General features: G+C 42.5%; 1 protein-coding gene across 1 annotated transcript in view; it reads right to left on the bottom strand.

Annotated features, from left to right (window-relative positions):
- Positions 1-4990: 4990 nt before the first annotated feature.
- Positions 4991-22257, bottom strand: part of RTCB (RNA 2',3'-cyclic phosphate and 5'-OH ligase) — a 25926-nt gene continuing 8659 nt past the window's right edge. The window contains exons 5-12 of the mRNA XM_011978992.1: positions 18348-18504; positions 17286-17442; positions 15633-15792; positions 13777-13952; positions 12718-12906; positions 11897-12007; positions 10277-10396; positions 4991-5507 (exon numbers count right to left, since the gene is read on the bottom strand). Coding sequence (XP_011834382.1) covers positions 5400-5507; positions 10277-10396; positions 11897-12007; positions 12718-12906; positions 13777-13952; positions 15633-15792; positions 17286-17442; positions 18348-18504 — 1178 coding nt within the window. The 3' untranslated portion in view covers positions 4991-5399. The remainder of the gene's footprint in view (positions 5508-10276; positions 10397-11896; positions 12008-12717; positions 12907-13776; positions 13953-15632; positions 15793-17285; positions 17443-18347; positions 18505-22257) is intronic.

Genomic DNA, 22257 nt, shown 5'->3' with positions numbered 1-22257 from the left:
CAGTGAGCTGAGACCCGGCCACTGCACTCCAGCCTGGGCGACGGAGCGAGACTCCGTCTCAAAAAAAAAAAAAAAAAAAAAAAATACACACTATAAAAAGTACTTGTAGGTTCCTGAATATATTAAAAGTATAACTACCACTCCAGCTAGCAATCCCGCCACAGAGTACACATATAAAGGAAATGAAATCCCGGTGTCTAAGAGTTATCTGCCTTCCCACGTTTCCTGAAGCACTAGTCACAATAGCCAAGATACGGAATCAACCTACCTGTCCATCCACAGATGAAGGGATAAAGGACCTGCAGTACATGTACACGATGAAATACTTTTCAGCTCTAACACTTCCAGACATCGTATCATCTGCAGACATGTGGAGACACCTGGCGGACAATAGGTGAAATGAAATGAGCCTGGTAGAGAGAGACCCACACTGCATGACCTCAGGAACCTGGAATCCAAAAAACATTGACTCCTAGAAGTAGAACATCCAATAGTGGTTACCAGAGGTTGGGAGGAGGAGGGGGCCTGGGCAGAGATTGGTAATGGGTACAAAGTGACGCTCAGATGAGAGGAATCCATTCTGGCATTCTATACCACAGCAAGGTGAGTCAGGTCACAGTATCAAAGCAAATTTTTCAAAATAAGCTGGAAAGAATGGCTCAGAATGTTCTCTCCACAGAGAAATAATAACTGTGGGAGGTCACAGAGATGCCAGATATGATGATTTGATCATGAGGCTACATAAAAATATATCAAAATGTCAGGAGGCGGTGGCTCACGCCTGTAATCCCAGCAGTTTGGGAGGCTGAGGCAGGCGGATCACGGTCAGGAGATCGAGACCATCCTGGCTAACACAGTGAAACCCCGTCTCTACTAAAATACGCAAAAAATTAGCTGAGCGTGGTGGTGGGCACCTGTAGTCCCAGCTACTCGGAAGGCTGAGGCAGGAGAATGGCATGAACCCGGGAGTCGGAGCTTGCAGTGAGCTGAGATTGTGCCACTGCACTCCAGCCTGGGCAACAGAGCAAGACTCCATCTCAAAAAAATATATATATATATATATTTCATTTTATATATTTAATTATATATTCATTCATTTATATATTTCATTATATATATATTTTTCATTGTTATAGACTATAACAATGAAATTGTCATCAAATTCTATAACAATGAAATTATCATCAAATATTGGTACTATTCATTCTATCTGGAGCGAGACAGTATCAGAGTATGGTTTTGATGTATGTTTTTGTAAGGATTAGTGATGTTGAGAATCTTCGCTTTTACCTTCTCTTTTATCAACCTCATGTCTTCAGGTCCTTCACCCAGTCTTACACATCAAAGTGAAACAAGTTCACAGTAACTCAGTAAACATCACTAATCATGAAAAAAAGAAAATGAAAACCACACTCACAGCACCTTACACTGGTTGCAATGAATGTTACCCCCAAAAAGATGAAAAATAGTAAAAGAAAGGCAATTACTGGTGTGAGTTTCCAGAGATTCCTCTCCACAGTTGGTGGGAAGGTAAACCGGTATACACATTACAGAAACAACTTGGACCTTCCTCCAAACCTTCGGACTACAACTACTGTTTCAACCAGCAACTCTCCTACTAGGTATACACTCAAAGCAACTGAAATCAGGACACAGAAGAGAGATCTGCTTTCCTGTATGAATTCCAGCGCTATTCACAAGAGCCACGATAAGGAATCAACCTACCTGTCCATTACAGATAACGAATAAAGAAACTGTCCTATGCGTAGATACCAGAATGCTTTTCAACCAGAAAAGCATAAGGAAATCATACCACGTGGAGCCACACGGTTGCACCCGGAGGACACGATGGTAAATGAGATGAGCCAGGCAGAGGAAGACAGAGAAAGACAAACTTTTGAGTCATCTCACTCATTCAGAATCTAAAAAACATTATCTCTAAGCCTTAGAGAGTGCAATAGTCATCACCAGACCTTGTGAAGGAAGAGGAGGGATGGCCAGGGAGGATATTGGCCCAGCACTGTCTCCTCAAACCTAGGGCCTGAGTTGCCTCCAGGTCTTCCCAGGGTGATGAAGGGGCACTCTTTTTGCATAATTTGGAACAGGTAAGAAGTTGGTAAGAACAGGTAAGAACAGGGGGTTGGTGAGTGGTCAGAAGCCCAGTGGGGCCTTTGAGTAGGTCTTTCGGAAGGAGGGAGCATAGGGGATGGGACCTGGAAGAAGCAAGTCTCCTCTCAGATCCTGGGCCTTGTGATGGGCTTTCTCCCACCCTGGAGTCTTCTGGCATTTTCCCCCTGCCAAGGGCTGAAATGGCCTTAGCTGTTTCTCCAGATTCCCTTTCATGTTAAAGGATGAAATCCAATTATATTCCTTTAAGTCTAAGCATTCTTCTAGAGGGTCTTCTCCTGTGCACTGTCTCTAAAATGGGGAGAGGATGAGGTCTCCCCAAGGTCCTTTCCCTCCATATCAGAAGTGGAGCTTCAGGTGGCCTAGAGGGGATTTCATGTAGCCCTCCCTCTGGAAGATGCTCAGCTCTGACCCAGAAGCTGCTGCGTGGCCATTTGACACCCAAAAGCCTGTGTCCGCTCATCTCTGCCATGAGGATGATTTTTGAGGACTCACAGGAGTGATGCTCTTGTAGGCTACTAACTAATACAGCAGGTGCCGCTGCTCCACAGCTGACAAACACTGTGACAATGCCTTGAAGACACTAATGTTTTCATTTTTTTTTTTTTTTTTTTTTTTTTGAGTCTGAGTCTCACTTTGTCAGCCAGGCTGGAGTCCAGTGACACAATCTCAGCTCACTGCAACCTCCGACTCCCGGGTTCAAGCAATTCTTCTGCCTCAGCGTCCTGAGTAGCTGGAACTACAGGCGCACGCCACCAGGCCCGGCTAATTTTTTAATTTTTAGTACAGACGGGGTTTCACCATATTAGCCAGGCTGTTCTCGAACTCCTGACCTTGTGATTCACCTGCCTCAGCCTCCCAAAGTGCTGGGATTACAGGCATGAGCCACCGTGCCCGGCCCCATTCTCCAGTCTTAGGTCAAATTTTACTTTGAAAGTCTAGAACCTTTTCTACCATGGGCACCCATGTCCTCCTCATCCACAAGTCCCCGAAGGGTTGGGGATTCCTTGTGTGAGCTCCAGATCCCAGTCCTCTGGTGGTTCATGGTGTTGTCAATGACATGTCTCTTCTTGTCACCCCAGTATGAAAATGAGACTTACAGGGTGCGAACATTCCAGATAGGTACAGGGAAGAAGCTGGTGAAAGCCCTGGTTCCAGCATTTCTGGGTAGAACCGTCTCCTCCTATGCCATCTGACTGGGCCCCTCCTGGGATTTTATCACTGTGTGGAGCTTCATGGAGGAACTGTTTACCAGGTGAAATGTCCATCGCCTCCAACTGACAGTGGTGACTGTCTCTGACTGTGTCTTGAGGATGTCAAGAAAGTCCTCTAAGCCTGTTTGCTCCTTTGTAAACTGAAGTAGTGAGATGAACCTCATAGGGTTCTTGTAGGAACTAAATGGCCTAAGGCATGGCAAGCAGGTCCCGAGTGCCTCGCTCTGTGAAGGGGCTGCTGGGCATGCTATGGTTCACATTTATTATTCTCTTTCCCTTCAATGGAGTTCTGGGCATCCTGTCTCAATGGCCCATATACCTCTGTTTGGAAAAGCACACAGAAAGCAAATCTGTTTTTGCATTTGTAAAGGATGTTTGTAATTCCTTCTAACTGGTCTTTGTCCTCGACACAGACAGAACAGGGGTCCCTCAGGTCTTGAAGGAGGGGCCCCAGGCTCACTCAGGTATCTGGAGAGGTTCTGGTTGAGGTTCATTCATTCAACAGATATGTATGAAAAACGTAATTTGTGCAGTCACTTTTCCAGTGGCTTGGCATAATGTAGTAAAGAAAGCAGATGACAATGCCTGGGCTTCAATTCTACTTGAAGAGTCAGATACTCACAGCACACAGCATCAGCAGGTCATATCCATAGAACTTTACATGTGACAGCTTCATGGCCTCCTCCAGGTACAGTGGCATCTTCCCAGGTTCTGACTAGGATGACATAAGCCCAGGAACAAGTATAAACTGGGTGGATTTAGGGTTCTGAAGAAGGGTCTTTTGACCCCCAAACATAGCTGGAGGAAATACGTGGACTGTAGCTTGGGAGAGACTAAAAAATCCCTGGGTCTCATATCTCGTATTATTCCCATGAGAAAGGTGAGATCTGGGGGGTTTCTCTGCAAGAGGAAAGGAGTTGTAGATGGGGCCTTAGGTCCCCAGCAAAATATAGTGGAGGCTGTGGCCAGGGCTGACCTCCAAGAAAACCATCCCCAGCACAGTGGTTTCCTATGTCTGCTTCTCCCACATCTGCCTCTCCAACCCAAGCACCAAGTGGCCCAGAGCTGGAGTTTTGATGAGCAACCTGCTCACAAATCTGCCTGGAGCTGCAGTTTTGAGTGCCCAGGTGCTCAGTGCTATGTGCCAGGGCCTTTGGGAAGAGAATGTCAGTGGGAAGCTGCGGCCCACAGGGGTCTGTACGGCCCTGCTGCATGGCCAGGCCTGCCTCTGCCAAGACAGCACAGATGGCTGGGGGTGGAGTGGAGCTGTCTTCTACACAGGCAGTAGCAGGCACAATAAAGCGCCCTGCGAGGCATGTGTAGGAGGGAGGCCAGGTCGCGGGTTCTCCTGCCCCCTCCACCACCAGTACCATCACCTACATTTTGTTCACCTGGCCCCATGGATTCAAAAACTCTGCCTTGTATTTAGAACAAGAAAGGTAAGAAGGCTAGGAAAAACAATTTTGTCTTTGGGCCTCTACTTCTCAAACCTCTATGTACTCCCTCTTCAATGTGTTCCACTATCTATTCATCTAACAGCCTGATTACAACCCCCTGGGTGCTCTCCAAGTAAGAGGGTATTTAGTAAGAGGGGTGGTGCCCAAATGGGTGGATGAATGGACAAACTGACAAAAGCAACAGACAAAAGCAAACATTCCAAAACCTTATTTAATAGAACTTTCTTCATGACACCTCTCGGAATGTAAACAGAGCTTGGTGTAAAGAAGTTCAATCTGATGGCTAAAGATCTGTATGACTGCCTAAGGCAGTCTGACACCTACCCATGCCTAACAGATTTTCCTAAAACTCTGTGGAACAACCAAGGAGAAGGCATATTCCTCCCTTTCCAAAGGTGGGCGATGTGCCTCTTCCTGGAAGGTTATTTTATAAGCACAGGCCCCTGAAAGCAGCAGCCTCCGCATCAGCCATTTTGGCACGAGCAGTTACAGCTGCACACTTTGGAACTTGTCCCGCCTGGAGTCTGATGTCAGAGGAGCACGTCCGTCCACTTCCGCTTCAGAGGGCCGGTGGCGTGCGGCAGCCCTGCTGTCCAAGCTTCTACCCTTTGATCACAGCAATTGGTCTCAGTTTAATGGCTTTCTTGCTGATTCCAGCATCGTGGCAGGTATTCACCACATCTGTCACATTCTTATAGGACTCAGGAGCCTGCAGGAGGGAAATTAAACATTGTACAAGTCCACCAAAAACACAGTCTTTACAAGCACCAAACTTCACTTGTGATTAAATAAATGCACACTAAAATAACAGAGTTTTTTGCCTATCAAATTAGCAAAAATTTAAAAAAGGAGTAAGCCTGATGTTGGTCAGTGGTAGCTTCCAAAACACTTTCATCTTGTCTTGTATTTTTTCTGTATTTTTCAAAATGTCTCTAAAGAACATGTATTACTTAGAACATGTATTACTACATGTATTACATTACATGTAGAACTAGGAAATGTAGTCAATGTAGTTAAAGAAAACACACGCCAGAATCTGATAGGAAGGAACGGCTCCAAACCATCTTAGGTTAGTAGTAATTACCTCTGGATGGTAGAATTACCGGCAATTTTAATTTTTTCTTTATATATTTCTGCAGTTATCAAAATTTCTGGAATGAACATGTAGTACCTTCACAGTGAGTGATAAAATTCATGTATGTATAAAACAAACTAAAACTGTGTGCCCGTGTGTATGTGGGTATATATGTGTACCTACACTCACACACAATTTATTTCTGTGACTTTCTAGCAACATTCTCACCCTTCCATCCTACCCACACTGCCTTGCCACCATTAACACTAATTTCATCACACACTCACTTTATCTTCATTCCTGTCAATACAAGCTTAGGCCAGCCATGCTGATTCCCATATGGTTCTGTACATAATATCCTTTTCTATCCCATCTCCCATTCCCTTCCAGTTTCTGAAATTTTCTCACTGGGGCCTCTGGAACTCCTTCCAGAAGGAGCAAAATCCCCTCCTTCCCTTCTTTGAACGTTCCCTTCATCTTCCTGTTTTACTGAAACATGGATCTTTCCCAAGGACATCACTTTCACCTCCAACTTTCTGAAGTGGTGGCTGTTTTTTCTCCCAAACCAGGTCATGCCATTGGTCCCAGGAGTGGGACAGGTGTGCTCCTGGCTTTCAAGGTTGTTTCCATTCTCCCTTTCTCCCTAGGCACTCCCAGTTGTGAATCTTGCAGTCATTACATCGTACCACAAACTACCTTTGGCTATAGTTATCTGCGGGAGCCTGAATCATTCCCCAGCATTACTTGACGATTTCTAGCTCCTGGAAATCAGATAAAATTCCACTGGGCCAATGACTATCTCTCCCCTAGATGAATATTTCATACCTTTTCTCAGATCCTCACTCTCACTTGCTGACCTTACTATGTAATACACTGAAAAAAATAGCAGCCAGAATATTCAAAATAACGCTCACTTTATCTTCTCCACATATCTGTATCTATACCTTTTCTCCTTTTACTTTTTAATGTTGCCCAAGGTTGAGTCCAGTGGCACAATCATAGCTCACTGACACTACACGTATGTGCCACTGTGCCTAATCCTTTTATTTTTTGTAGAGATGGGGTCTTGCTTTGTAGCCCAGGCTGGTCTCGAACTCCTAGCTTTAAGCAATTCTCTCACCTCAGCCTCCCAAAAGTGCTGAGATTACAGGTGTGAGCCACTGTGCTCAGCCTCTTCTCTCCTTTTCTAAAGGATGAATTATCTATGCTTCCAGCAAATAGCAATCCCATACACTTGTACATCAGACTCTATCTCCTCTCATCTATTCAAGGACACTTCTCCAGCAGTTTCTTCCCTCTTTTCTGCATCATTAATTTCTCTTGTAGATTCTTCCCATCAACATGCAAACACATTTGTCACATCACGTCACTATTCTGCTCAAAATCCTCTAGCGTTTCTTCATTTTAATCAGAGTAAAAGCAAAAGTCCAAATGCTCTGGTGCCCCCTACCTCTCTGACTTCATCACCCTCTGGCTTGCTCTTCATGCCTGGCCTCCTTGCTGCTTCTTGAACACTCCTGCATTCGGCTCACAGATTTTGCACTTGCTGTTCTCTCTGCCTCGAAAGCTCACCTCCAGATGCCCAGGTAGCCTGTTTCCTCTCTCTCTTCAAGTCTTTGTTCTAGTCACCTCGCTGAAGTCTTCTCCAACCACCTGTTTAAAACTGTACCCTCCCCACCTTTCCTTACCCCCTTTCCTTGCTTCATTTTTATTTCATAGAACTTGTACGGTCATTAACACACTGTATGTTTTATTATTTGAAAGCTCCACAAGGAAGCAATTCATGTTTCTTTCATTCACTGCAGTATCTCTAGCACACAGAACAGTACCTAACTATAGCAGATAGTTCATAAGTGTTCGTTGAATGAGTGAATGAAATAATCACATGGTGCTGATGAAAAAACAAAACCAAACCAAAAAACTAAAAATGCAAATGTTAACTGTACTTATTTCTGGCTGATTGAGTTCTAAATGTTTTCTGTTTTCTTCTTTGTTATCTTCCAAATCTTTTTCTTTGAGACAGAGTCCTGGTCTGTTGCCCAGGCTGGAGTGCAGTGGCGTGATCTCAGCTCACTGCAAGCTCCGCCTCCAGCATTCATGCCATTCTCCTGCCTCAGCCTCCTGAGTAGCTGGGACTACAGGCGCCCGCCACCGCACCCGGCTAATTTTTTGTATTTTTAGTAGAGATGGGGTTTCACTGTGTTAGCCAGGATGGTCTCAATCTCCTGACCTCGTGATTCACCTGCCTCAGCCTCCCAAAGTGCTGGGATTATAGGCGTGAGCCACCGCGCCTGGCCAGTATTTTCCAAATCTTTTAAATTAAACATGCATTCTTAAGATCATGGGAAAAATGAATCGTTATTTAAAAAAAAAAATGTCTTTGTCATACTCTGACTCAGTAATTCCACTTTTGTTTCCTTGTTTTTTTAGAGATAGGGTCTTGCTTTGCTGCCCAGTGCGGAATGCAGCAGCACAATCACATAGCTCACTGTAACCTCAAGATCCTGGGCTCAAGCGATCCTCCAGCTTCAGTCTCCTGAGTAGCTAGGACTACACCTGACTAATCTTTGCCCAGACTAATCTTGAACTCCTGGCCTCAACAGATCTTCCTGCATTGGCCTCCCAAAGTACTGGGATTACAGGCATGAGCCACCATGTAATTCCACTTTTGAGACTTTGTTCTAATTACTAAAACAACTGGAAAAAAGCTGCATGCATGAAGATAATCATTACAATTTAATTTATAGTAGCAAACATTTGGAAGCTACTTAAATGTCCACCACAGGCAGAAAGTAAGGTACTCAGCTGGTGGAATATTCAGCAATGATTTTAAAAAGTGACAAAAACAATTTTATAATAATATGCTAAATTTCAAAAATAACTACAAAATGTTTTTTAACTATAGTTATGACTAGTTTAAAAAAAAAATTAGCAAAGGGCGGGCTCGGTGGCTCATGACTGTAATTCCAGCACTTTGGAAGGCTGAGGCGGGCAGATCACGAGGTCAGGAGATCAAGACCATCCTGACTAACACAGTGAAACCCCGTCTCTACTAAAGATACAAAAAATTAGCCGGGCATGGTGGTGGGCGCTTGTAGTCCAGCTACTGGGGAGGCTGAGGCAGGACAATGGCGTGAACCCAGGAGGTGGAGCTTGCAGTGAGCCTGGATCGCGCCACTGCACTTCAGCCTGGGCGATGGGGCGACTCCATCTCAAAAAAAAAAAAAAAAAGGAAAAAACTATGACAATAAGCATTTTTTTCTTTTTTTGAGACAGTCTTGCTTTGTCATCCAGGCTGGAGGGCAGTGGCATGATCTTGGCTCACTGCAACCTCTGCCTCCTGGGTTCAAGTGATTTTCCTGTCTCAGCCTCCTGAGTAGCTGCAATTATGGGCGTCCACCACCATGCCGAGCTAATTTTTGTATTTTTGTAGGGGTTTCGCCATGTTGATCAGGCTGACCTCTATAACTCCTGACCTCAAGTGATCTGCCTGCCTTGGCCTCCCAAAATGCTGGGATTACAGGCATGAGCCACCATGCCCGGCCGACAATAGTAAGTATTCTAAAAGATAAAGTAATAACTGTGTTAGGGCATTGAGTTTCTGGATGACTTTTTCCTTTCTCTTAAATCATTAAGAAAGGAATTATATTGCTTTTAATTTAAATATGTACATATATGTACACATATGTACAGAATTTAAACAAAATCTATTCTCCTGTAAGTCAAATAAAAGTTGCTTCAAACATTTATGTCTTCCTTTTTTTTTTTTTTTGAGACGGAGTCTCGCTTTGTCACCCAGGCTGGAGAGCAGCGGCGTAATCTCGGCTCACTGCAAGCCCCACTTCCTGGGTTCATACCATTCTCCTGCCTCAGCCTCCCGAGTAGCTGGGACTACAGGCGCCCACCACCACGCCCGGCTAGTTTTTTGTATTTTTAAGAAAAACAGGGGTTCAACCAGATAGCCAGGATGGTCTCGATCTCCTGACCTTGTGATCCGCCTGCCTCGGCTTCCCAAAGTGCTGGGATTACAGGCGTGAGCCACCACATCCAGCCTATGCCTTCCTTTTTCAAATTTGCTTTCAAATTGAAACCTAAGTATACAATTGTGCAAAAGCAAGAGTCAGCTCAAACTACTTTTGAAAAACTTAGTATGTAGATGGAGACTATAAAATGAACAGTAAAAATCATTCTTAAGGACCTGGTTCATAATTTCAGCCAAAATAAAAGAAAATATAAAACTGAAATAAGCTAAGCAAGGAACATAAGAGAAAATTGAGGTCATAAAAAAAAAAAAACCCAAACAATTTCTGTTAGTAATACCCTAAATTGCTATCTCTGTAGAATGACATAAATTACAAATGGGGAACAATAAATATTCATGTATTTATCAGAATTTCACTTACCTCTTCCATAACCAGTTTGGGTGAGGCAACACGGATTGCAATTCCCATATCTGCCAATTTGTCTAAAACATCCTGGAAATCTAAATTACGTCGAGATTTTGCTCGGGACAATGCACGGCCCTAGAATGGGAAAGGAATGAACTTCACTTCAAATCCTAAGATTATATGCCCTTTCCTTGATTTTCTCTTACACTAAAAAGGAGCTTTAAAAACCATCTTTTTCTACTTTATCAAACTGGTAGCAGGCCTTTTAAGCCTCACCATATCCTTTGAGATTCTGGACCAGAGAATTCTTTGTTGGGAGGCTGTGCTGTGCAGGGTATTCAGCAGTATCCCTGGCCTCTACCCACTAAATGCCAATAGCAACTCCCACTAAACCATGACAATAAAAAAAGCCTCCAGAAATTGCCAATGTCCCCGTGGGGATAGCGGGAACACCTTTGTTGAAAACCACTGCATTAAAATTAGGAGTTGGGAGGCAGCTAGAAATGAGAAACAATCAGAGAAAAAAGTAGGATTAAATACATTTGTCAAGGTCTGTCCTAGAAGAAGGTATTCTGGACAGTTTCTCTTTCCCATTTCAACACTGGCTCAACACTCTGGATGGTTTAGAAAAGGGGCTGGCAAACTACAGTGTATGGGCCAAATCTGGCCCACCACTTAAGCGCTTTTTAAAATAAACTATTTTGTTTTTTGAGAAAGGGTCTCCCTCTGTCACTCAGAGTGGAGTGAAGTGACATAATCATAGCTCACTGCAGCCTTAACCTCCTGGGCTCAAGGAATCCTTCTGCCTTAGCCTCCTGAGTAGCTATGACTACAGGTGTGGCACCACACCTGGCTAATTAAAAAAGTTTTTGTAGAGACAGTGTCTCGCTAATGTTGCCCAGTCTGGTCTTGAATTCCTGGCTTCAAGTGCTCCTCCTGCCCTGGCCTCCCACAAGTGTGAGCAACCACGCCTGGCCTAAAATAGTTTTATTAGAACACAGCATTGCCCATTTACACAGTACTTAAGGTTGCTTCTGCACTGAAATGGCATAGCTGAATAGCTGGTACACAGACCATCTGGTCCCAAAAGCCTAAAATATTTACAGTCTGGCCCTTTATGGGAAGAGTTTACTGACCCCTGGGCTTAGAAGATGAGAGGCCGTGTTTTGAAATGGGTGTGTGTGTAGACTGTACATGGGCTCTAATTTGCAAATAGGGCCTATCCTTGCAGTCCTGAGTGGGCCTACATAATAGGAAAGGGTAAATTAAACAAATGAGCAGGTTCAGCCAATCGCTGAGATCAACTGTGATATCTGCATCCGTTAAAGTTCCACCACTTATAAACTAGTTACGGTAAGCTCAGCTAGTGTGACAATTTCCCAGTCTGGATTTTCTGGACTTGCAGAGATAAGAAACGGTCCCTAACCCTACCAGATCTCACTAAGGTAGAGATACTAGATGACCCCAGTCAGTTTACTAAATAGTATACATTATGGGGAGCAATTTGAAGTACAAGACATGATAGACCCAAGTCTCAACTCTGTTAATGTTCAGTCGGCTACATTTACCCATCAAAATGGAAAACAATAGCTAAACTGAAGAGAGCATTTCTAAGGAAGTTTCTGTTTTCCTTACCGCTCCATGACAGGTTGTTCCAAAGGTCTCAGTCATGCCCTGTTCAGTGCCAGTAAGAACATAACTACAAGTTCCCATGGTGCCACCAATGAGCACTGGTTGTCCAGTGAGCTGAGGATGCACATAAATGAAACATGTTAAAATTCAGAAAAGCGTAAGCTTTGTATGCATAAAATTTAAATTTTCTCTTGCACTGTAGGATTGTAGGAGAAACCCAGACTTCTAAACACGTGGCTTGTAAACTATATTAAGATAGTACTTTGATTCTTTGATAATTCGGAGGGGAAGGAAGTGGATGACAGTGAAAATATAAGGACCAGTAAAAATGCAGAAGAGTCAAAATAAAAGCAAAGCAAAATCCAAAAGTATAGGGAAGTGTTGCTAGAACCACCATCCTGAGCAAGGTGCTTGTCTTCTCTGTTTTGGGTTTCTCATCTGTAAAAGGAGCGAGCAGACTATGGGGTCTTTCTAACTCCACCACAGCCAGACACCAAGAGGACAGGAGGAATGAAACAGACTGAGTGTACTGTGTTCTGTAACTGAGTTAATCCTGTCTTCCACTAATTCAAAGGCCTCAATTCACAGGAGTGGAGTAAAATACACCTCCTGCAGCACTTTCTAGTTAGCACATGGCACCACTGCAAGCACAAATGATGGGGGGAGGAGCTACTGCTTCAGGGAAGATTGGGAATCACTGTTCTCATGGGTGACAGAGTGTTTTCTTTTCACAATTGCTGCTTTGTATTTTAAATATAATTCACATTTGCGACGATCTAAATCGTGCTTCCACTGCTTAAAACTACAAACGAAGTGCTACGTACTTGGTAATCAACAGCTATGAGGGGATGGTGAGGAGGGAAAGCGCGGGTGGATCCCTTCCTGTGTACTAACAGTGTCCGCTCCTTCCCGTCCACTACATGCTGCTCCACTTTGGCAATGTTGTGAGAAACATCATAGATCACGTGCAGGTCCAAGTCATCAGGGGTTGTGTTGAAGACCTTGGCAAAAGCCTAGAAGAAAACACAGAAGATAAAAGCAGCCAGAACTTCAGGACTCATCTTCAGCTCTTCATGACTTATCTCACTGATTTCAGGTAGTCCGTTCTGAAGGGAGTAAAAGATTTAAAAGCTCAAAACTAGTCGTAAGATTATCTCAAGTAAAGGACAAAAGCTAGTCTTTTAGACCACATAGCAAATGCCACCACATCATTTTCATCTTCTTCATTTTCATCTTTGGTTGAAAAGCTGCCTGGCTACCTTTGATCCCACCTTTCAAAATTGCTTCTTCCCCAGCCTTCTGAATCTTAGTCAATGGCACTTCGATTCTCTATGCTGTTCAAGACAAATTCTAGGAATAATTTGGATTCTCTTCTCTCACTTCTCATGCTTGATACTCTGATGATTTAGTTTAAGATGACACCAAAACCTTGGACACTTCTCTGGTATTTTGAACATTAACTATGTGAATTTCCAAAACCAAACACCACAGGCTTTGACTGGACTGCATTATGCTTTTTCTTTTTTGGAGACGGGAGTCTCGCTCTGTCACCCAGGCTGGAGAGCAGTGGCACAATCTCGGCTCACTGCAAGCTCCACCTCCTGGGTTCATGCCATTCTCTTGCCTCAGCCTCCCGAGTAGTTGGGACTACAGGCGCCCACCACCACACCCAGCTAATTTTTTGTATTTTTAGTAGAGACAGGGTTTCACTGTGTTAGCCAGGACGGTCTCGATCTCCTAACCCCGTGATCCACCCCCCTCAGCCTCCCAAAGTGCTGGGATTACAGGCATGAGCCACCACACCCGGCCTGGACTGCACTATGTTTTAAAGCACTTAACATCATCATGAATGACTTGAAACAGAAGAGCAACGTCGACTGTACCTGACGGGTTAAGAAGGTCATGGAAGACCGGTTGACCCAGGCATAGTTCCCAGCTGCTGCCATTCCCTTCAGGTAGTCCTGACCCTCTGGTGAAGCGATCCGAGCACAAGCCAACTGCCGATCATTGACTATAATCTTGTCTCTCTTCATGGCCTTCTCCATAGCTACCAGTGCATCTGGAACAAGAGCAGCAAAGCCCAAATGAATTAGCTTTCCCTGAAATGAACAGTTTAGATTTACTGCAGAAAGGCAGGCTACATTCAAATTCATTCCACAAAAAAGCCAAGTGAAAGCCAACTTTCCCTTTAATGTGTTTCTGAGTTCATCTATTTGCTCAGTCAAGATGTACTTGAGAATCGTTTAGAGTGCAGAGACAGTTTGTGGGACACAAAGTCAGCATTTGCCCTCTAGGAACTTGAAAGAGAATGGGATGTGTAAACAAATAGCCACAGTATGGTCTTCATTACTCCTTTCTCAACATGTGAATGAACAGGAATAGTAGTAGTAAAACACATTCTGTTGCCTTCATGATTAATCGAATCCAGGGGAGTGTTCTGAAACACTAGTTGATGCTTTATACATCTGCTAGATTAAATAGTCTAAAGGGTCAAGCTGGCACGAATTACTAAATTCTCACACAATACAATGCACTAGAGGCTGATCTATAACATGAAATTTAAAGCTTATAACAATTTCCAGACATCTGTATACCTTTTCATTTATTCACTGTTGGAAGCCGAAAGAATGAGGGTCGTGAACAACTCCGTATACCATGAGTAAACAGTAAACTGTTCTTACGAATGCAGGATGTTGGCAAGCTGACAACTGTGTCTGCCGCCCAGAAGGAATGCTGAGGGCAGCCACACCCCAGGCACGTGTTTCTTGTGATTAGACACATGTGAAGCCTGTTATTAATAATATGAACCTGCGATCAATCAAGCAGCTGACCAACCTCACCTCCTCCTCCCTGCTTTTTCTACCCAATAAATACGAAGGGCTATAGAAGCTCAAGGCCCTTGCTCACTAGAAGCAAGAAGCCCCCTGACTCCTTTAAAACAGTTTATTTTGGTTTTTTTTGTTTTCATTTCTGCATTCGTCCTGCTTCATTCAGTCCTGTAGTAACTGTCACAATTCATACATTATTTCACACACTATCCAAAAGGACCTATCCAATATTTCGCTGCTTCCTGCTTTTGTTCATGCTGCCTTTGTCACCAATGTCCTTTGTGTGTAATTGTCCAAACTGTGAGGCTGAGCTCAACACTGGGTCCATGAAGCCATCTCTAAAATCTTTTTCCTAAATGTGTTTTGTTTGACTCTCCTATATTATTAATTGCTACCTTTTAATATTTATTTTTTCTTCTAAACGGACATGACCTTTACTTCATGAGACAATCTGAGTGCAAAGTATCAGCCTATTTCATCAGCAAATCCACCATAACACCTAATGTTGCAGAGCAGGTATACAATACGTACATTATCTGCCAAATAAATGCCTATTTCATAAATTCCACTCTTTAAATATTTTCTTGCTCTTTCTTGGCCAGATAGTAACTCATAAAAGTAAACATAATGATAAATGCAACTAACATTTATTGAGTGCTTACTAATGTCAGACACTGATTTAAGTGCTTTACATTTATTATTAACTTTCCATGATAATCCTATATGAAATCATTATTATACTCATTTTCTTAGACAAGAAAGTTATGGCCCAGTGAAGTTAATTTGTTCAAGTTATTTGATTGTTGAGGACTCAAGATAAAACCCATGCAGTATATTTCAGAGTTTTCGCTCTTAAATTTCTATCTGGTTGCCCATAAAACGTACATTTTAGTATGAAGTCTAGAATATACCTGTGGCTACTTGGTGGCCCAAGCCTCTGCTTCCACTGTGGATCATCACACACACCTGTCCCTTATGGTCGATGCCCATTTTTTTAGCAGCGTACTCATTGAAAATCTCATCCACAACCTGGATTTCTGCATAATGGTTGCCTGCTCCCAGGGTCCCCAACTGCAAATGTAAAAATGTCTGGTAAGATAGTTTTGATTCCAGTTTTTAAAAAAAATCTATTTAAAAACCAAAAAGATAAAAACAAACTAACAACAAGATAACCATAGAAACAGTGTTTCTGTAACAAAAAAATTCCTAAGCTATAGAAGTGCTTCATTTACAACAATGTTCTACACAACAAAATAACGTAGACTAGCTCCTAAATTGTATTATATCATGATATGCTTGGTATACACATATAAAAAACTAACACAGGAACAGAAAACCAAACACCACATGTTCTCACTCGTAAGTAGGAGCTGAACAATGGGAACACATGGACATAGGGAGGGGAACATCACATACCGGGGCCTGTCGGGGAGTAGGAGGAAAGGGGAGGTAGAGCATTAGGATAAATATCTAATGCATGTGGGGCTTAAAACCTAGATAATGGGTTGATACGTGCAGCAAACCAACATGGCAAATGTATACCTATGTAACAAACCAGCACATGTATCCCAGAACATAAAGTAAATAAATTAATTTTTTAAAAAAGCTTCAGAAACAAACAAACAATCAAGCTTTTAAATGGTTCATGGGATATTTTAAACATCACGAAGAGTCAAATTTTGGGATAAATGTTGGTGAATGTTGACTCTTAGACAAGGTCCAAGTTCAAATGACTTTGAAACATCTATGAGTTCATGGACATCCACCATTATCTATAACTGGAAGAACATATACCACAACTAGAGCTAATATTAATAGATGATTTAGAGAACCAGAGAATGTCAGTGCTGGAAGAGTCTTTAGAGGTTGCCTGGTTTTAACCATCCCAGTTTTCTATAAGAAAATGAGATCCAGAAGAAGATAGCCTTGCCCACGTGTCACACTGAATTAGTGGCAAAGCCTTCACAACTAGCTGTAATTTCAAACATCTAGTATCTCATGGATACCATCTGTAGACTGTCAAAGTATGTATATATATAATTTTGACATATGAACCTTATAAACATTCTATTTTTCTCCCATTCACTTCTAATTCATTATTTCTTATTTTATTGAATATTTGCAAGCTCCTGATTGCTCTTGTCACCCAGGCTGGAGTGCAGTAGCGTGATCATAGCTCACTGCATCCTCAAACTCCTAGGCTCAAGCAGTCCTCCTGTCTTAGCCTTCTGAGTAGCTGGGATACTTGCATTTGCCACCATGCCCGGCTAATTTTTTTTTTTTTTTTTTTTAATTTTTGTAGAGACTAAGTCTCTTTATGTTGCTCAGGCTAGTCTCTTTTTTATCAAGTGATCCTCCTTGGCCTCCCAAAGCGGGTGTGAGCCACCGTATCCATCCCTGATGGTTTCTTTAGAATAAAAATGAAGCATAAACCAATTGTATTTTTTGATATACCATTAAAAAAACCTGGGAATATGTCTGCTAAATGTAAGATATAGATATTTCCCCCAATAAAAACAAAATATGAAAAATAATTAATATGTTGCCCCTCCAAAGTGAGTTACCTGAGGAAGGCCTCTTTTCTTAGCCCTTGCAGAAACCTTATTGGGGTCAGCTTGCAGCATCCTTCCATACTCCTCGCAGTGCTCCTTGTCTTCAGCCCAGGCATACCCTTCTCTTAAGGACCAGTCCACCCCCATCTCCAAGGCCTCCTCCAAGTCTCTGGATAAGTATAGAAGGTACTAGTCATTTCACAACCAAGGCAGAGCAAAACCTAAGGATGATCACATCTTAAAGGGCAGAGGAAAACTTGACATTTACTATCGCCTGTGTTTCAGGCCTTAAGTCAGATACAAAGTTTAAGCTCTCAGTAACTAGTTTTTTGAGGAATGCAGTCATATAAATAATTGCAATATAAAATGGTAAATGCCCTATTAGACATCATTGTAGTTCTACTTGACATTTATATGGCCACTTGTTAATTTTCAAATCTTTTTTATATTCAGTTTTGCCTCTCTGATCCTGAATTCCATGAGGTAGTGATTAAGTAGACAAAAACCAACAACATCAACAACTTTGTAACCTTAATCAGCTATCACTCTCTAAGCACTAATTCAACCAGGTACACACCTTAATGATTTACGAAGAATTACAGTCAAATAAATGAAGGTATCTAGAATTCCTCAGGCAACACAGGTTAAATTTTAAGCTCTTTTCCCATCTTCACAGAAGTTCTGAAAGGCTTACTGCACCTCCATTTTGAAGCTGAGGTACACGTACATTAAATCCTCAGAGGGTACAAGCTTTAATCTTCATCTAAAACATCTAAAACACTGCCAGGAAAAACTACACTTTTCCTGGATTGAGCACAGAAAGTGCTCCATAAACGTTGGTGGATATGATGTTATTACAAACACATCCACAAATGTCGAAGGCTGTTACAACATCAGTTGACTTATGTCTCCAATAAATGGGCTGAACGTCATGCTTAAAAAAACAATTCTTACTACTTCCTGAAAAGTAACTGAATAATCCTCATCTCTCAAGTGTACTGCACTGGAAAGGAAGTTGAAGGTCATGTGGTTATTATCCCTCCCATATCATGTACTGGAAACGTGTGCTCTTACTTGGCATTCATTGGGATGACACCTTTTGATCCCACCCCAACAGGAATGTGGTCAAACATAGCTTGGGCAAGTTGCTCCTTCACAGGCTGGACATCACTTTCATCTAAATTGGTTCTTAGCAAGCGGACACCACAGTTGATGTCAAACCCGACACCACCTACAAAATAGAGAAAACTTATAGCAAAACCAGCTGGTAAGGCATTGTTACCTGCAGTTTCTTGCCATTGATATAGGGCTATAAAGATACCCATTCTTTTTTTCTTTTTTTCTGAGAGGGAGTCTCACCTTGTCACCCAGGCTGGAGTGCAGTGGCGCGAACTCAGCTCACTACAAGCTCCACCTCCTGGGTTTGCGCCATTCTCTGGTCTCAGCCTCCCGAGTAGCTGGGACTACAGGAGCCCGCCACCATGCCCGGATGATTTTTTGTATTTTTTAGTAGAGACAGGGTTTCACCATGTTAGCCAGGATGGTCTCAAACTCCTGACCTCGTGATCCACCCATCTCAGCCTCCCAAAGTGCTGGGATTACAGGCATGAGCCACACTGCACCCGGCCAAAGATACCCATTCTTTTACAGATAACTGTTTTTTTTTTTTTGAGATGGAGTCTTACTCTGTCGCCCGGGCTGGAGTGCAGTGGCGTGATCTCTGCTCACTGCAAGCTCCACCTCCCGGGTTCACGCCATTCTCCTGCCTCAGCCTCCTGAGTAGCTGGGACTACAGGTGCCTGCCACCACGCCTGGCTAACTTTTTATATTTTTAGTAGAGATGGGGTTTCACCATGTCAGCCAGGATGGTCTCGATCTCCTGACCTCATGATCCACCCGCCTTGGCCTCTCAAAGTGCTGGGATTACAGGCGTGAGCCACCGCGCCTGGCAACTATGCTTTAACACACATACTAAAGGCACTTTATGGACCAAGGAGGCAGCAATGAACATTGAGTAACATGTAAAACAGAGACCAAAATGTGCCTCTCTTTTTTTCTTGACCACTGTTTTCAGAGGTTCATGAATTTTTTTTCAGTCTTTTCAAATAACCAACTTTTGCCTTTCTTGGTCCTTTCTATCATATAACTTTTCATTTCATTAATTTTACTCCTAATTATTTCCATCTTTCTACTTTCTTAGGGTATAATTTGTTGTTCTTTCTTTAGCTTTCCAAGATCACTGATATTCCAGCCTTTCTTCTTTCTTAATTTGTGCATTTAAGGCTGCATGTTTCCATTCAAAAAGGACAGTAACCTCAAAATTTTAGACATAAGTACTTTGATTTTTCATTTTTATTTTTGAGACAGAGTCTCACTCGGTCACCAGGCTGGAGTACAGAGGCGCGATCTCGGCTCACTGCAACCTCTGCCTCCTGCGTTCAAGTGATTCTCCTGCCTCAGCCTCCTGAGTAGCTAGGATTACAGGTGTGCACCACCACACCCAGCTCATTTTTTTTATATTTAGTAGAGATGCAGTTTCACCATGTTGGCCAGAATGGTCTCCCACCTCCCAAAGTGCTGGGATTACAGGCGTGAGCCACCATGCCCTGCTGGCTTTTATTTTTTTGAGACAGGGTCTTGTTCTGTCACCCAGGTTGAAGTGCAGTGGAGTAATCATGGCTCATACCAGCCTCGACCTCCCGGGTTCAAGCAATCCTCTCACCTCAGTCTCCTGAGTAGCTGGGACTACAGAGGTGTGCCACCACGCCTGGTTAACTTTTGCATTTTTTGTAGGGATGGGTTTTCACCATGTTGCCTAGACTAGTCTCAAACTCCTGGGCTCAAGTGATCCTTCTGCCTCCGCTTCCCAAAGTGCTGAAATTACAGGTATGAGCCACCGCGTCTGGCCCATAAGTATGTTTTAAATCATTTTTCCCCCAGCTTGAGAGCTGACTGGCAAATAAATGGTAAATAAAAACTGTATATATTTAGGTGTACACAATGTACATTTACATTGTAAAATAATTACCACAATCAAGCTAATTAACATATTTATGATCTCACAGTTACTTCCCCTTCTGTTTTCTGGTAAGAACACTTAAGATTTATTTTCTTAGAAAATGTCAAGTACACAATATATTATTTTAGAGACAGGGTCTTGCTCTGTTGCCCAGGCTAGGTCATAGCTCAGCTGAAGCCTCCAGCTCCCAGGCTCAAGCTATCTTCCCACCTCAGCCTCTCAATTGCCTGGGACTATAAGTATTAGGCTGGTGCAAAAGTAATTGTGGTTTTTGCCATTAAAAGTAATACAATATACTATTACAATATATTATTATTAACTACAGTCACTACGTTATGCATTAGATTTCCAGAACTCATTCATCTTAAAACTGAAATTCTGTATACTCTGACTGACATCCACCCTGTTAGCACCACTCTACTCTCTGTGAGTTTAACATTTTTAGATTGCACATATGGGCAAAATCATGTCGTATTTTCCTTTCTGTGTCTGGCCTATTTCTCAGCATATCCTCTAGTTTCATCCATGCTGTAGTCAATGGCAGGATTCCCTGTCTTTTCCCTTCGATTTTAAAAGACTGATTTCTTTCTTTATTAAGGTTGAATAATGCATTCAGGCTGTTTCCAAATCTTGACTACTGTGAACTATGCTACAATGAACATGGGAGGGCAGGTATCTCTTTGGATACTGATTTCATTTCCTTTGGATATACACCCAGTGATGGGATTGCTGGATCATATGGATCTATTTTCAATTTTCTGAGGAATCTCCATACTGTTTACCATAATGGCTGTGCCAATTTACACTCCCTCCAATAGCATACAAGGGTTTCCTTTATTCAACTCAATGTCAATTTTTAGACATAAGTATCTTCTACTTACATTAGTTTTTTCTCATTTCCATAGTTTTGTTTTTGACTCATGGGTTATTTAAAAGCATACTAATTTCCAAATATATGGATTTTCTTTTTTGAGATACTTTTTTGAGATTACGCCAGACTAGTGCAGTAGTGTATTGTAATTCACTGTAGCCTCAAATTCCTGGGTTCAACTGGTTCTCTGGATTCAGCCTTACGAGTAGCTAGGACTACAGGTGTGCACCACCATACCCAGCTATTTTAAAACTTTTTGTAGAGATGGGGGTCTCCCTATGTTGTGCAGGCTGGTTTCAAACTTCTGGTCTTATGTGATCCTCCTGCTTTGGCCTCCCAAAGTTTTTCTAGTTTGTTTGTTTTGAGACAGGGTCTCACTCTGTCGCCCAGGCTGGAGGGCAGTGGCGTGATCTCAGCTCACTGCAACCTCTGCTTCCCGGGCCCAAGTGATTCTCCCACCTTGGCCCTCCCAAGTAGCTGGCACTAAAGGTGCATGCCCCTATGCCTGGCTAATTTTTTGTATTTTTTTTTTTTTTTTAGAGATGGGGTTTTGTCATGTTGCCCCCTGGCTGGTCTCAAACTCCTGAGCTCAAGCCATCCACCCGCCTTGGCCTCCCAAAGTGCTAGGTCTAGTTTTTATTTAAATGATTTCTAATTTAATTCCACTGTGGTCAGAAAATACCCTCTTATATGAGTGGATTCTTTAGCATGGTCCAGAGACCCTGGGGTGGGGGCGAGGGGGAAGACCATTTCAGGTGTGTAAGATTCATTTTATAATACTCAGACATTATTTGTCTATTTTATTCATAATCTCCCATGACTGTACAGTGAGATTTCTCAGAAGCTATATGACATAACATCTTTGTTCTAATGGATAATGAGACATGTATATATTCGTCTTAAAAACATTTGTTTTAATTTTGAATAAGATAAACATTGATAAGAGTCTGAGATCAATCCTCAATAATTTTTACTAAAGTGGTCCCGAGTGCAAAAAGTTTGAGAACTGCTGGTCTATATGATTTCTTTTGGTTTTTTTTTTTTTTTTTTTGAGACAGAGTCTTGCTCTGTCGCCCAGGCTGGAGTGCAGTGGC

This window comes from Mandrillus leucophaeus, unplaced genomic scaffold (assembly GCF_000951045.1).
Source record: "Mandrillus leucophaeus isolate KB7577 unplaced genomic scaffold, Mleu.le_1.0 Scaffold2, whole genome shotgun sequence".
Classification (NCBI taxonomy): Eukaryota; Metazoa; Chordata; class Mammalia; order Primates; family Cercopithecidae; genus Mandrillus; species Mandrillus leucophaeus.
This window is presented reverse-complemented; position numbering and strand designations above follow the sequence as displayed.